This window comes from Haemorhous mexicanus, chromosome 11 (assembly GCF_027477595.1).
Source record: "Haemorhous mexicanus isolate bHaeMex1 chromosome 11, bHaeMex1.pri, whole genome shotgun sequence".
NCBI lineage: Eukaryota > Metazoa > Chordata > Aves > Passeriformes > Fringillidae > Haemorhous > Haemorhous mexicanus.
In genome coordinates this window covers 15220261-15235556 of record NC_082351.1, presented here as the reverse complement: position 1 = coordinate 15235556, position 15296 = coordinate 15220261, and the positions used below count along the sequence as shown (strand labels likewise).

The 15296-nt window shown below is 63.3% G+C and overlaps 1 protein-coding gene across 5 annotated transcripts; it reads right to left on the bottom strand.

Annotated features, from left to right (window-relative positions):
• Nucleotides 1-5: 5 nt before the first annotated feature.
• Nucleotides 6-14156, bottom strand: LOC132332386 (laminin subunit beta-1-like). Of its 5 annotated transcripts, XM_059856633.1 has the most exons (37): nucleotides 13905-14156; nucleotides 13418-13519; nucleotides 12511-12580; nucleotides 11730-11801; nucleotides 11067-11242; nucleotides 10839-10962; nucleotides 10656-10729; nucleotides 10366-10554; nucleotides 10224-10287; nucleotides 9944-10149; nucleotides 9742-9862; nucleotides 9357-9545; nucleotides 9052-9231; nucleotides 8558-8670; nucleotides 8378-8457; nucleotides 8081-8237; nucleotides 7734-7886; nucleotides 7483-7641; nucleotides 7285-7406; nucleotides 7052-7172; nucleotides 6383-6569; nucleotides 6057-6200; nucleotides 5395-5626; nucleotides 4848-5011; nucleotides 4540-4764; nucleotides 3942-4156; nucleotides 3760-3856; nucleotides 2923-3301; nucleotides 2655-2839; nucleotides 2354-2583; nucleotides 2068-2271; nucleotides 1569-1713; nucleotides 1272-1483; nucleotides 1047-1184; nucleotides 655-831; nucleotides 408-564; nucleotides 6-265 (listed from the first exon to the last, which is right to left on the bottom strand). In XM_059856633.1, exons 1-37 carry the CDS (start codon nucleotides 14139-14141, stop codon nucleotides 132-134), a joined length of 5934 nt encoding a protein of 1977 aa, XP_059712616.1. In that variant the 5' UTR covers nucleotides 14142-14156; the 3' UTR covers nucleotides 6-131. The 5 variants fall into 5 exon arrangements, with proteins under 5 accessions (XP_059712616.1, XP_059712620.1, XP_059712617.1 ...); XM_059856637.1 differs by lacking the exon at nucleotides 13905-14156 and having other exon boundaries at nucleotides 11730-11779; nucleotides 13418-13594; XM_059856634.1 differs by lacking the exons at nucleotides 12511-12580; nucleotides 13418-13519 and having other exon boundaries at nucleotides 11730-11779; nucleotides 13905-14125.
• Nucleotides 14157-15296: the final 1140 nt, after the last annotated feature.

Genomic DNA, 15296 nt, shown 5'->3' with positions numbered 1-15296 from the left:
GCACACACAGTTTAGGGCTTTATTTACAGGCGCGCCCGCACTAAAGGCACCTGCAGAGTGGACGGGACTCCCGGGCTCGAGGATCTGCGGGGTGGCGGGGCAGGACCGGCCCCCGGTCCCGCTAGTGGTCCCTAGCAGGTGGCATAAGCGTTGGCCCTCTCCCGAATCTCCTGCAACAGCCCGGTGACCTGCTGCTCCAAAGCCTGCAGTCGTGTCACCTTTGCCGCCATCATCCGTTCATTGGCCCCAAAGCGCTGCTCCAGGTCTGCAGGACGGGCAACATGGTCACAGTGCAGCCTCCCACCATGTCCCATAGTCAGGACACCCGGTGGGACGGGCCCAGGGGGACACAGGGAGATGTATGGGGAGGTGGCAGGAAATGCACCCTACCATGTAGTCCCTCTCACCTTCCAGTTTCCTCTTGCTGTTGCTGGCCTTATCCAGGAGGTCTTGGGCCTCTGCCATCAGCTGTGACACACGCTGCAGGGCCCCACCAGACACCCTGTCCAGCATGCCCACCCGGTTCTTCAGCACCACATAACGCTGTGTTACCTGGGCCAGGTCCTGGCGGCACAAGGGCATGGTGAGGCTGAGCACCTGCAGCACTCAGTACTTGCTTGGTGGCATGCATAATCAGGCAGGGATGGAGCTCACCTGGCTAAGCGTCCCCGAGGTGGTGGTGGCACGCTGTGCCCCATCCTTGGCTTGCTGGGCCATGTGGTGAGCATCCCGGCCATGCTCTTGCAGGGTGGTGATGCGCTGTGCCAGCCCCCGCAGCCGCCTCTGCGCCTGAGACTCCTTCCTGTCCAGCACCTGCAGCCTGCGCTCCGCCTGGCAGGTATGGACACCAGCTGCAGCAGGCACAGCAACCACCATGCCCATGGTGCCAGCCCCACTGCCCTGGCACCTGCCCAGTGCCAGCCACATTTCCCCAGCGCCAGCCTCCCTACCCATAATATGCCCAAGACATCAATCTTGCTCTCCACAGCACTGGTCCCATTACTCCCAGCGGTACCAGCTCAACTCCCCGAGCCCATGCTCCTCACCTCTCTGGCTCTGTTCTCAGCCACCTGGATGGCATCTCTGGCGCTCTGCAGGGTGCTCCCTGCTGTCATGGCCTGTGTCCGTGCCACCTCCAGTGCCTGCTGTGTCCCTGCCAGCTCATCCCTTATGCCTTCTGCTCGCTCCCTGCAGCAGCATAGGCAGCTCCAGCCCCTGCCACTGCAGGGGGACTGACCTATCCCCCGCCTGCCCCAGCAGGGCCCCACCACTTGCCTGGCCTCCTGTCCCTGTGCCAGCAGATCCCGTGCCACAGCCAACCCCTCCGCTGTGCTGTTGAGAACTGCATCCACCCCCTCTAGCTGGCTGATGCTCTCCCGCATCTCCCACAGCAGCTCCTGGATCTGTCCAGGGCTGCTGGGCAGGGAGATGTTCAGCACCTGCCGGGCCACCAACTCGATGCTGCCTGGGTCAGCTCCCTCCTCTGTGGGGACAGGGGAGCAGGGTGGGCTCAGGATGGGCTCTCTGAGTCCTGCCATGCCCATGTGCCCACCCAATGCTGTCACTACCTGCCAGGAAGGCCTTGATTCGGCGGATGAAGTCCCGCAGCTGGGCTGTCGCCTTCTCTGCACGGCTGCGGGCGGCTTGAGAGCGCCCCAGCGCCTCCTCTGCCCTGCTGCGTGCCCCCTGTGCCAGCTCCTGCACCTCCTGCATCTGAGGGGCACCTGGCTGAGCAGGGGGCACAGTGCAGCCCCGGGAGGGGGAATTTGGGGCGAGCAGGGGGTACGAGGGGGCAAATTGTGAGCCTGCAAAGGAGTGTGCAAGGGGGGGTGCAAGGGGACAGAGGATACAGCAGTGGCCCAAGGGGGCACACACACAAGTGGAACAAGGGACGTCTCTGCATGGGCATAAGAGACACATACAGAGCTAACATGCTTGGGGGCATGGAAGGGGAAAAAACAGGACATAGAAGGGGGCCATGCAAAGTGGCGTGGAAAGGGCACAAGCAGGACACGCAAAGGGGACACAAGGGGACCCCAGAAAGTGCCATGGAGCAACCACCCCTACCTTCTGTGCCACAACACCCAGCTGCCCTAATGCCACCTCCAGCTGCTGTGAGGCATTATGAGCACTGCTGAGGGCTCGAGCTGAGACAGGCAGTGCCCCTGCACACCCAGTGCCACCGCAATGCCTTGTCCCCGCGCTGTCTCGGCACAAGGCTCCTCCGCAAGACGCGTGCTCGCAGCTCCGGTCTCCGGGTGCCCCACAAATCTGTGATGCCAATGGTGGAGATGACAGCTCAACACTACATGGCGGGTGATGCCCGGGCCACTTCTGCCAGTCCTGCTCTCACCTTCTCGTTGATCCTGGCAATGTTGAGTCCCATCACCCGTTTCTGTGTCTCCCGCAAGGATTTCCGGGCTGCGGCTGTGCCACGGCGGAAAGTATCGCCCCGCTGCTGCAGCGCCCGCTCAGTCGCCCTCTGCGTCACCTGCGCCCTCCTTAGCTCACCAGCTGTGCCATTGGCCACCACCTCCGCCTGCCGTGAGGCCTCCGTCGATGCCAGGATGCTGCGGTAACACTCTGCGGGTGCGGCTGTTAGGCTTTGGCCAGGATGGCTGCCACCAAACCCAAACCTTGCTGGTTGCTCTTACCGCTGAATCCAGCTGCCGCTACAGTGCCGAGGAGGATCTGAAGGTGGGAAGTGGTTCGGTTGAGACCTCCCAGCTCGCGGCTCAGCTCAGCTAGCCGGTCATGGTGCTGCATATCCGCCTGCGCCAGCTGGTCTAGATGTTGCTCCAACTCTTGGAGGTGCTTCCCGAAGTTGTCCAGCTCCATCCTTTGGGTAGGGAGGATGGCTTCAAACTTTCAGGTGGGGACAAGAGGGGTGTCCCTCCACCCCAGCCCTACATGCACACTTGCCTGGTGCTACCCAGATGCCTGGGCAGTCCATCGAGGAGGGGACTACCAGGGCTGTGCCCCTCTCCCAGCAGCTGTTCCACGTGCCCCAGAGCCTCCTCCAGCTCCCGCAGGCGACGGGGGCTGAGTGGGAGTGCAGAGCCCCCCTCCCTCAGTGCCTGCACTTGTGCCCCGAGGCGCTGCAGCCCTTCCCGCAGGCTGCCCACGGCCAGGTCCCAGCGCCCGAAGCAAGGGTGGCAGGGTGAACAGTGGGGGAAGGGCTCCTGGTAGCCCCGCTGGCAGCGGTCACAGTGCAGCCCCCCGAATCCCAGCCGGCAGCGGCACTGCCCGTTGTCCTGCTCGCACTGTGGGCTCTCAGCACCCAGCGGCTCACACTCACAGGCTGCAGAGACAGTTGGCAGTGTGTCCCAGCCTTCCCATGGAGCCCCATGCCCCCAGACTGCCACCACGTCCCAGCATCCCACCATATTCCCATGTGTCTCCAGAATCCAATCTATCCCCAGCATCTTCTATTGTCCCCACAGTTCCACCAAGTACTGGGTCCCCAGAGTCCTACATGTCCCCAGAGACATACGATGTCCTCGATGTTCCACCATGTCCCCAGCATCCCACTGTTTCCCCAAGGTCCATCACACCCACAGTGTTCCACCACGTTCCCAAGAGCTCCTGAGTCCTTTGTGTCCCCAGTGTCCCACTGTCTCCTTAGTGTCCCGTATTCAGAGTCTCCCACCACGTCCCCAGGGCCCCCATTTCCCTAGAGTCTCACTATGTACCCAGAGTCCCCCCTAATCCCCCATTCCCAGAGCACCTGCTCCCCCAGTCCCTGGGATGTGCTCCCACCTCGGCACTCCTGCTCAGGGTCTCCCCAGTGGTGCTCCTGGCACTGGGAACAGACACGACCTCCAAAGCCAGGCCGGCACTGGCACTGCCCTGTCACCTGCAGCAACAGTGCCATGCTCACTGTGCAGCTCACTGGGACCCAGGAGGGCAGTGGAGCCATACCAGGGTGCCAGGGGACTCACTGTGTCACAGGCAGGGTGCAGGGCGTGTGTGGGGTGGCAGCCACAGGGCTCACAGCCCCTTGGGCCCCCCAGGCTCCAGAAGTGGGGTGCGCAGCGATCACAGCTCTTGCCCACGACATTGGGCCGGCAGACACAGGCTCCTGTGCCACGGTCACAGTCGCAGGTGCCATTGGTGCAGTAGGAGGCCAGTGTGCCCCGTGGGTCACAGCCACAGCCTGCAGGAGGGTGGGTGGCCATGTGGGGCTCAGCCCATACCCGCTGCCCAGGCAGTGTGCTGCTGGACCCAGCGCCCCAAATCTGCCTGACCTCAGTGTCCCCTAGTCTGCCTGGCCTCAAACCCCTGCACAGCCCTACCAACCCCAATCCTTGTCCCCTGCCCAGCTCCAACCCAGGCACAGCCCCATGCCCCTCCTAAGAGCCTCAAACCTCTCCTGGCCCTGAACCCTAGCTCCACAGCACCCCAAAATTCTCCCTCACCCAACCCAAATCACCCACACCCAACCACAGCCCCACTCCTCATCCCTTCCTTGAGCCCTTGCATCACTTCGACCCCCCATCCCAAACCCTGGTGCAGCCCCAGCCCCACAGCCCCGCTCACGCCGGCAGCTGCGCTGCAGGGCATTGCCATAGTAGCCTGGCTGGCAGTGGGCACAGTGAGGCCCAGCTGTGTGGTACAGGCAGCGCAGGCACTGTCCCGTGCGGGGGTCACAGCCCTCTGGGTCACTGGTGTCGATGTTGTTGTTGCACTGGCAGGGCCGGCACTCCCCCCCCTCCATCTCCGGAGCCCCATAGTAACCAGGGGAGCAGCGGTCGCAGCGGGGCCCTGCAGAGAGAGGGGCTATAGGTGCTGGGGTCCCGCAGCCCCAGTGCAGGACCCTGCTGCTCTGTGCCCGCTCTGCCCCTCACCCGCGTATCCAGGGGCGCAGAGGCAGACGATGTGGTGTGTCTCATCGTCCGCATGGCAGGCGCTCCCGTGGTAATGCCGTGTGCCAGGATAGCCGGGGCAGGGGCAGGGCCGGCACTGCTGCCCCGAGCCCAGCACAGGGTTCCCATAGTAACCATCCTGGCACCTGAAAGGATGAGGGGGGACCCAACGGGTCCCTCCAACCCATCATATACCATCGCACCATCCCATCCCATTCCATTGTATCCCATCTCATCATATCTCACCCTATCCTAGCCAATTGTATCCATCCCATCCCATCCCATCCCATCCCATCCCATCCCATCCCATCCCATCCTATCCCATTATATCTATCCCATCCCACACCATGCCATCCCATCCTATTCTACCCCATCCCATCATATCTATGCCAGCCCATCTCAAGCCATCCCACCATTCCAACATATCCCATACCATCACATCTCATTCTGTCCTACTCCAGTGTATCAACCCCTTTCTATGCCACATCACCCCATGCCACGCCGTAGTCTCCTCTTGGAGCTGGCTCACCTCTCACAGTGCCGGCCGCTCGTGTGGTCGCGGCAGCGCAGGCAGGTGCCCGTCCGGGGATCGCACTCCTCAGCGTGCCCGTTACACTGGCAGGGCCGGCAGGCAGGGAAGCCCCAGTGGCCAGGCTGGCACTGGTCACACTGCCGGCCCACGGTGCCGGGCTGGCACCGGCACTGCCCGCTCACCTTGTCACACAGCTGGGACACCGAGCCCTCTGGGGAGCAGATGCAGGCTGCAGGGCAGCACAGCTCAGGTCAGACACATGGGTGCAGGGACACAGGGCTGGACAGACAGACAGGTAGGGGACCAGTGCCCAGAACATGCTCACTCCATGGGCTGTGGCACAGAAGGGCTCATGTGGACATACAGGTCCACAAGAACATGGGTGGGCAGACAGATGAGAGAGTGCAGGATAGCACAATGCTCACAGGGGGCTTATGTGGATGGATGGATGGATGGATGGATGGATGGATGGATGGATGGATGGATGGATGGATGGATGGATGAACTGTGACTGAACCCATGGGCTGCAGGACAGCAGGGCTGAGATGGACACATGGGACAGACAGACAAGTGAACAGGGCAGTGAAGAGGGTGCTAATGGCTGGACAGACAGACAGAAGAGACAGCAATTCCTGGCAGACGAAGATCCCAGTACTCACGGCTGCATCCCAGGGGCCCAAAGCCGAAGCTGCCTGGGGCACAGTGGTCGCAGCGTCGGCCAATGACGTGGGGCTTGCACTCACACTGCCCACCTTGCACCTGGCACTCACTGCTGCGGGAGCCCTGTGGGTCGCACTGGCAGGCTGCGGGAGCAGGACCAGCGTGGGGCCAGGGCTGCCTTTTCTGCACCTGCCCACACCTGCCCACACCCTGCCACTGCTGTCCTGCCCATCATGCCATGGGCATGGGCATATCCTGACCCACCACCCCAGCAGGGCTGCAGCCCTGCCCACTTGTTGGTCCCGTCCTGCAGCTCCCCACTCACGCAGTGCCCCGCCGTGCATCAGGGCTGAGACGCTGCAGACCAGGCGGGCACAGGCCTCAGCCAGGGGGTGAGGGGGGGCCATGCGAAACACCTCCAGGCACTGGTACCGCTCCAGCTCCTCCTGGCGCACTGCTGCCTCTGCCCCATGGAACCCTGGCAACTCTGACACCCGTGGCAGGAGCACCAACTGGGGGAAGGGAGGAGATGGGGCGGGGGGTGCATAGCCAGCCTCCACTGTGGCACCTACCACTAGGCTGGATCCATGTGCTCCAGGACAGTCCCAATGCTGCTGGGGTCAACTACCCCAGCTCCATCACCAGCCCCAGCTCCACTGACATCCCCAACCCCACTGATATTCCCATATAAATTGCCATCCCCAGAAGCTTCCTTATCCCCTTCCACACTGACATCCCTATGCCAACCCCAACTCTATCTTAATCCCCAGTCTCATTGATATTACCTTCAACATCTACTGTCCCATTCCCATCCCCATCCTCATCTCATTCACATCTCCATCCTATCCTATCTCATCCCATCTCATCCCCATCCTGACCCCACATACATCCCCAGAGGAGGGTCACTTCCCACTCCAGCCTCTGGTTCCCTACCCCTGCCCATGATCCCACTCCTGCCAAGCCTCAGCACAAAGTGCAGTAGGACTCCCCTCACCGAGTCAATGAGGATGAAGGCACCAGGGTGGCGTTCGGTGACACCAGCCCGCTGAAGCCGCATGGTCACCTCATAAGGGGTGCTGGGCTCGAAGCAGAAGGGCCGGGACAGCAGCACGTACCTGTACAGAGTCAGGTGTTGCATGGGCACAGCAGGGCCATGGAGACAGCAAAAGGATAGCAGCAGGACCCAACCACCTCCCTTGTTCCCATCCCCAGCCCAACCCGTTGCACCTCTGGCTGTGGGGCAGACTCTCACGGTACATCTGCTCGGAGGGCAGCAGGTTCCCACAGCGAGAGCTGGTGGGCAGCACCCGGGAGCTGACACTGACCACGGCCTCCCAGTCCTCGGCTGACTGTGGCGACAGGCAAGGCAGTGTCAGGGCTGTGCTGTGCCATACACGCCGTGGCCGTGGCTGTGGCCGTGCTCACCTCGGGCTCGTAGCGCAGCAGCAGCTCGTAGTCCATGGGGTAGGGCACATTGTCCACGCGGAAGGTCAGGCCAGCCCCGTCCCGCACCCGGGCGAACCCCCAGCCTGTCCACGTCACCATGCGCCCGGCACTGTCCCGCACCACCTCCTCCACATCCAGCTGGGCAGGACACCGGCACAGTTTGGCCGTGGCTCTACCCGCAGCCACTTCTGCCCTGCAGCGCCTCACTGTGCCCTCTCCTACCACCTCACCTTGGGGGGCTGCTGGCGGCCGCGGCGCGAGGGGACAGGGGGCTGGGGAGGACGGAGGGGGCTGTGCTGATGCCGTGAGCGTCCCTTCCGCCCCGCCGGCTCCCTGGTGTCATACTCCAGGCAGTCCTGGGGCACCTCCACCCGAATGGCACCCTGCAGGGATGGGGTCAGGGGACAGTGGCCATGCACAGGGACAGCTGTGCACAAGGATAGCCATGCAGAGGGCATGGTAACAGTCACATGAAGGACAGGTGGACGCCATGCATCGAGCACAGCGGCAGCTATGCATAGAGCATGGTGCACAGTCACAGCCATGCACAAGCACAGTGACCCCCAAGGAAACTCACCGGGAGCTGAGGGTGGCTGTGGCCATGGCCGGTGGCCTGCTCGGCCTCATAGGTGTAGTAGTCGAGGGGGGCACAGAAGAAGCCGGGTTGTACCTGGTCACACTGCCGCCCCATGATGTGGGGACGGCAGGGACATGCCCCATCCTCCATGGAGCACCTGGGGGCAATCATCCTGTCCTTTCATCTGTCCTTCTGTCTGTCTGTGTCCCCATCCCTCCCTCCCCCATGTGTGACTCCCAGCCCTGTGCCCACTCTCGCCCCCACCCCTGCCCCTCCGGGTGCTGTGCTGGGCCCCACCGGTTGTTGTAGGCTCCCCCGAAGTCACAGGCGCAGGGCCGGCAGCCCCCCAGGTCGTAGCTCAGACCCCAGAACTCGGGCTGTAGTGAGGAGGGGACATGTAGGGCAGGTGTGGGGCCAACCCAGCCTTGGGGGTTGCCATGGGGTTGGGGACAGTCCCCCACAGGTTGGGACACTCACCACACATTGGCTGCAGGAACGCCCAGCCACGAAGCGTTTGCAGTAGCAGTCCCCACTGATGGGGTCACACGGGGAACTGCCTGCCACCGTACCCCGCGGGTCACACCTGCATGCTGTCCCCACACACGCACATGTGAGGGAGTGCCAGTGGGACTACAGCCCACATGATTCATGGCCCTCCTTCCCCATCCCATCTTCATACCTTCCATCCACATCCCTCCGTCACCATCCCTCTATCCATTCTCATACAACTATGCCATATCCCTCCATCCTACATCCTTCCATCTCCATCCCTCTATCCCCGATCCTTCCATCCTCATCCCTCCATCATCATACCTCTACCTCCATCCCTCCATCCTCATCCATCCCGTTCCCATTCCTCCATCAACATCTCTTCATTCCCCATCCCTTCAATTTCATCCCTTCCTCCCTACCCCTCCATCATCCCCCCATGCCCATCCCTTCTCCCACGCCATCCCTGGCTCCCAGCTCACGCTGACAGCCCTGTGGGTCGCCGTGGCTGAGGCCATAGGCGCCGTGCTGGCAGCGGTCACAGCGGGGGCCGGCCACGTTCTCCTTGCAGCGGCACTGCCCCGCAATCATGCCCAGCGCCACGTCCGTGTGCCCATCACAGGCACCTCCATCCAGCGAGCCTGCTGGGTCACAATCACACGCTGCCAAGAGAGAGGATCATCAGTAGTTCTGGCTGCTGGCACCAGGAGCTGTGAGGCTGGGGCAGGTGGCACCAGAAGCCATAGGGCTGGGACAAGCCGTGGGTCTGGAGTCCCAGGACACTCACGGGCACAGGCAGTGGGGGACCGGATATCGGAGCGAGGGTGCCGGTAGTAGAAGGGCTTGCAGAGGTGACAGCGACGGCCCATGGTGTTGTGCTGGCAGTCATCACACACACCCCCACTGGTGTTCCCCGTGGCCAGAAACACGGCCATGTCAAAGTGGCACCGCCGTGAGTGCTCGTTGCAGTCACAGCCTGCAGGGACAGCACCGCCACATGGCATGTGGCACCACAGCCCACACCTGGCAGGCAGCACCCCAAGTGCCAAACCTCCCCTGCCTGTATTCCCCTTACTCTGATATGCAGCACCACAACTGCAAACCTCCCCAAAGTACAGCCCTGGCACCCCAAAACTCCTGGCACAGCACAGCCTGAAAGCCCTGGCACTCACGGCGACAGGCATTGGTGCTGGAGCCCTCGGCCGGGCGCCAGGGCAGGTCATGGTAGAAATCCTCGCAGCGTTCGCAGTTCACCCCCTGCGTGTGGTGCTCACAGACACAGCGCCCGTGGATCTGGGGAGGGAGCACCCAGCTCAGTGTGGCTGCCAAGTCCCATGGGGCACAGTACCGTGCTGGTGGGTGCGTGTGCCTCACCATGCCGGGGACAGAGGGTGTCGGGGCACCCGGTGCTGGGGCACAGTGGGCAGCGTGGCCATGGCAGAAGCAGCTCCCACGCAGCACCAGTTCATCCACAGCATAGTAGTACTTGTGCAGCACCTCCCGCCGTGAGTCCAGCAGGTTGTCCCCCAGCGTGTGCAGCTTGGTGAGGTTCACCCGCAGGTTGGTGACACGAAGCAGGTCTGGGGGCGTGTCACTGTTAGCACCTGCCCTGACGCCAGCCAGCCCTGCATCCCCCACATCTCTGGCAACATACCCTGGATGTCTGGGCTGTAGGGATCTGCTACGGGGATGGAGGGGTCCAGCACCTTGAAGATGACCTGTAAGAAAGAAGGAATGGGTGATCCCATTCCACCGAGACCCCTGGCCCTGCTCTGCACCACCCTATCCCCACGCACCTCCCCATGGCTGGACGGCTCGATCTCAGAGTAGCGCTGGTCACACAGTACCTCATCCACAAGCCCCAGGGGGTGGCTGGGGATTCCAGGGAAGAGCTTGGAGCAGTTGTAGGCAAAGTAGCGGTACACCTTCCAGGTGCGCCCAAAGTCGGCTGAGCGCTCCACCAGCATGGCCGCTGGGCGGAAGGTCTACAGGACACACAGATGGGATAGGGACCAGACCCACAGCCCCTCCAGATCCATCCTGTCCCATCCCATCCCATCCCAGGCATTCATGTACCAGGACCCACTTTAAACTTCATGATGAGGTGGGTGAAGTGGAACTCGCCCTCCAGGTCCAGGCGGATGCTGACATGCTCCACGCCTGGGAGACAGAGAAAGACAGAGGTGGCTGAGGCTGGGGAAGACCCCCAGGGCCATGCAGCCCCACAGTACATGCATATGGGGCAACCCCACTGCCACCCTGACCTCACCATTCTCTGACTGCCACCAGGTCCGTTTGTCATGGGGGCTGCTCAGATAAATGACATTCTCAATGCGGTGGCTCTCAGGCAGGGATGGGTCACGTGAGTCACAGGTGAAACATTTCTCCGAGTCCTGTGCCAGGGAGTGGCACCATCAGGGATGGGTGACTGGAAGCTGCACCAGTGCCTGGCAGTGTGGGTCTATGCCAGAGCTGTTCTGGGGCTGGGTGGGCTCACCTGGAGGTGGCTCACGATGCAGTACTCCTGAGGCCCATCCAGCCCACAGGTGGAGGTGGCACTCAGGCGGGTGGCTCGCCCCACCAGCAGGTTCCCAGTGGCTGGGTAGCAGCTGCCACGGGCGCAGCCGTGGCTCAGGTCAGGCTCCTGCCAGCCCCCAGTCACCAGTCCCCTGACTGCAGAGAGCATGAGGGCACAGGCTGGGGGCTGCAATGGGGCGCCTGGGCACCCCCTGCTCCCCCATGCACCCACCCCACCCCCAGCCGTCCCATCCCATCCCATCCCTGCATCCCGACCCACTGATGCAGCATGAAGCTCCATGATCCGGAAAGGTGCTGGCAGCAGCACCGCAGCCTCGTGACCAGGGGCAGGGAGAAGGGTGAGTGGGGGGCTGGGCTGCCTGTGCTCCTGGGGGCCCGGGCAGCCCCAGGGTGCCGAGAAGTGCCTCGGCGAGTCAGAAGCCAGGTCAGGCGCTTGCTAATCCCGACAGGGCTTAGTGCAGCCTGGATTCCCTGCTGGATTTTGTGGCAGTCAGGCTGTGGGTGCTGCCAGGCAGGGAGCATCGCCATTGCCACCCCTCCACTGCCCAGCACCCTCCACCCAGACTAGAGTCCCTGAACCAGCACTGTGGGTATGCAGGGTACCCCTAAGACCAACGCTTACCCAGGAGGAAAGCAAGCGTCAAGAGGTCCATGGGCAACCTCGGGCTCTGCCTGGTGGAACATGGAGATGGCACTGCGATAGGGCGCAGGGTATGGCATGGGGTGCAGATCAGCTGGTGTCTGTCCTCTCCTGGCTCTAGCACGACTGTGCAGTCCAGGATGCACCCCCCCCACACCGGCATGACGGTGCTTTCCAGGGACAACATGAGGAATCAGGGTCATTTGGGGCAGTTGGGTCTGAAAGGCCTTCGGGATGACATGCAGAAGCTCTGGGGGACTGTCACACATCCAGGCACACAGCCATGCTCTGCCACACCAGAGCTGGCCCAAATTGTGCCATGCCCCACCCTGCCTGGCTCAGAAAGGATCTATCCTTCTGAGAGTCACTAGTGTCCCTGGGGGGTACCAGCACCGGGCCAGGGCCAGCTTGGGAGGGGAGCCAGGAACGCTGGAGCCGGCTGGGCAAGGGCGTCCCTGACTCTGGCCAGGGTCCCACTGTTAAATTTAGGTTGGAGCTGTCTTTTGTGTTTCCTTCTCTCCCGGTACTTCCCGCTTCCAGCCTCACAAGTGCTGGATCAAAGCCTGGTCTCGGCTCTGCCCAAACACATCTCTCCTGTCCCCCGCACGGAGCCAGCCCAGGGCAAGGGGGCTCGGGGCGGCGGGGGGAGCCGCGGCTCCGTTCTGGCACCCGCCCCGCTCGAAGCCATGCCAGGGCGATAGGCAAGGTGGTGCAGAGCCACGTGCTGGCACGAGGGTCCCCGAGCCCCGCGAACCCCGTGTACCTGGCGTCCTGCGGCGTCCGGCGGGACCAAGGCCAGGGGCGAGGGCGGCGTGGGACCCGCTGCCCCTGGGCTGGGCGCGCAGAAATGAGCTGGGGCAAGGGCAGCGATGGGATGGAGGCTGGTGGCCCCCCTTCCCCGCGTACGATTCTTATTCAAATGGGCTGCCCGCTGAAAGGGACGGCGGTCTCCAGGCTACGGGAATGTCACTGCCGATTCCTTCTGCCTGGAGGCCCCCGCCGCCCGCCCGCCCGCGGAGGCCAGGCCGGCCAGGCGTCGGCAGCCCGGGCACGCCCCGGCCCCCAGGCGGCACGGTGGGCCCCGCCGGCGAACAAAAGGGCGCCTCGTGGGCTGGCGAGCCAGAGGCACCGCGTTCCCTGGGCTCCCGGGACGGCGCTGCAGGAACGTGCCTGACGCCGCTGGCAGTGAGGCGTGGGGGGCAGCGTGGAGGGATGGGTGGGTGCCTGATGCTCCAGGAAGCGGCGGGTGCAGCTACACAGGGGTCACTGCATCATTCTTCGCCTCAGGTGGGGATGGCCCATAGCAAAGGCACCTGCACGGCTACGCTGTAAGGTGGAGCCGTGCAGGGCATCTGCTCTACCAGGAACTCAACCGGGCACGGCTGCGATGCTGCCGGATGGGAACGCCCTCCCAAGGTACCTGTCCCTCCCCACTGCTACAGCTCCCTGGGCAAAGTCTGGCACACGTCAGCCACAGGAGGTGCGTGGCAGGAGTGGGGGTACCCAGCCTGTCACTGCCAAGAGACCCCACAGCTCCTTCCTTGTGTGCTGCCTCATGCCAGTTGCCAGCACTCAGCCCGTGCCATGGGCTGCACCGTGTGCCAAGGGCTGTGCCATGCCCCAGAGCTGTGCCGCGCCCAGGATCTCCCCTACGGCGCACCGGCTCCTACCTGTGCCCGTGGGAGCCTGGGGTGCTGGGCAGGTGGCTGGTGGCCCGGGTGGGCTGCGGAGTCGGAGGCCCGCTGGGCTCGGGATGGGCTCAGCTGCTGTTCCTGGAGGAGGGCGGCCGGTGCCTGTCTCCTCCTCCGGCAGCCGTGCCAGGCGAGGGGAGGGACCTGCCTGCACCGAGCTTTAGCCAAGGTGAGGCAGAGGAAGGTACACGCTGGCGGCGGCCCACGTGTGACACAGCAGTGTCCTGTGCCTAGGCTGGCCGGGACAGCATTCCCACAGGGCTGCTGTGCCCGGTTGTGCAGCACGTGGGGCTGCTGAGACAGGCAGTCTGGCTGGGACTCGCCCCGCACTGCACAGGCCCGTCTGTGCCTCTTCAGGGCACGTCTCTAGCAGCGGTACCAGAAGCCCTGCACTGCACTACCCCGGCAAGATGGATCCTGTTCACGCCCAGTGCTGGCGCTGTGGGCACTGCCATGCCCCACTCACCCTGTGCTGGTCAGTGCTGTACGGGATCCGCTGGACTGGCCGGGCTGGGTGCTGAGCCCTGGAGCCCTGCAGGGAGCACGGCTGTGCACCAGGGCCAGGTTCCACAGAGCCCTCACTGTCACGCAGGGCACTGTCAGGCCTTTTATTAGCCAAGGCCGAGGGCAAAGGAAGGAAGAGGAGACGTGTGCTCTCCACGCCAAGGCCATGCTCTGGCCACCTGCCGCCAAGCAAGGTCATGGGCAGACAAAGAAGCAGCTCTCGGCCATAGGGATGCCAAAACCCACGCCCCCAGGGACACCCTGAGACAGCCAGGCACCTCAGCAGGACAAGAGATGCTGTACACAGTGCACTACCAGCTCCCCATAGCCATGCACAGCACCTGGAAGGCTGGAGGAGGGGCCAGGCTGAGCCCGGTGAGGGTCCAGCAGTGCAGGCGGGTGGTCAGGCACCACTACCACCTTGTGAGCTGGGAGAGCTGGCAGGAGATGAGCTGACAAAAAGCCATTAGCACTGGCCAGCGGGTCTATGTCACGGGATCTTGCCAAGAAAACCTCATCTGCTCTGAGGAGATCCAAAGAGGCCTGATAAAGGCAACTGTAACAGGATCTCTGGCCTTGAAAAGGGAAGTAAAAAGTGGGAGGGAGGGAGGGAGGGAGGGAATCTCAGTGGGATGTGAGGGACGAGAGAAGCATCCCACTCCATGTCCAGGCACCTCCCTGAAGGCTGCTCTGAGTTCCCATGCCAAGCTGCAATCCCTTCCTCTGCCCAGAGCCGAATGCGTGGGGATGGCCCAGGTCTGCCCGGGGAGATGGCCTGTCCGGGGGCAGCTCCACTGGCGGAGATCTGCCAGCAGCTCTGCCCTCCACCACCAGCGTCTGAACGCTGCCGAGCATCCCCCGCTTCCGCGGGTGCCCACAGCCTCGCTCCCCCTGCACCCTTCAGCAGTGATCAGGGCACTCTTGCAGCAGCACAGACACAACCCCACCGCCCCCCCATCCTCGGCAGAGCCCCTGGGCTCCAGGGGCAGTCTCTCATGACTGGACAGCCCTGCTTGGACCGACTTCCGTGCACGCAGCCGGCAGCCAACACTTTCCCGAACATCCTTAATGAGCAGAGAATTACTTAACCACTTCCCTTCTCGAGGAATGAGCTTCAGCACGGCACCGGAGCTGCTGTCTGCCCAGGGCCACGGTCCCAGCAGCATTAGTGCTGGGTCAGTGCACTGACAGCCCTGCAGCACAAACTGGATCCAGATCGCAAACCGTGGAACAATGGTGCTTCTGTTGAATTAGCTGGGCAGAGGGTCCCGGCTGCGGAGTGGGCAGATCCAGAGAGAAGGCAGAGGGTGGGCAGGCAGGCTGGGGCTGGCAGAGAACCTGCCAGCACAGTGCC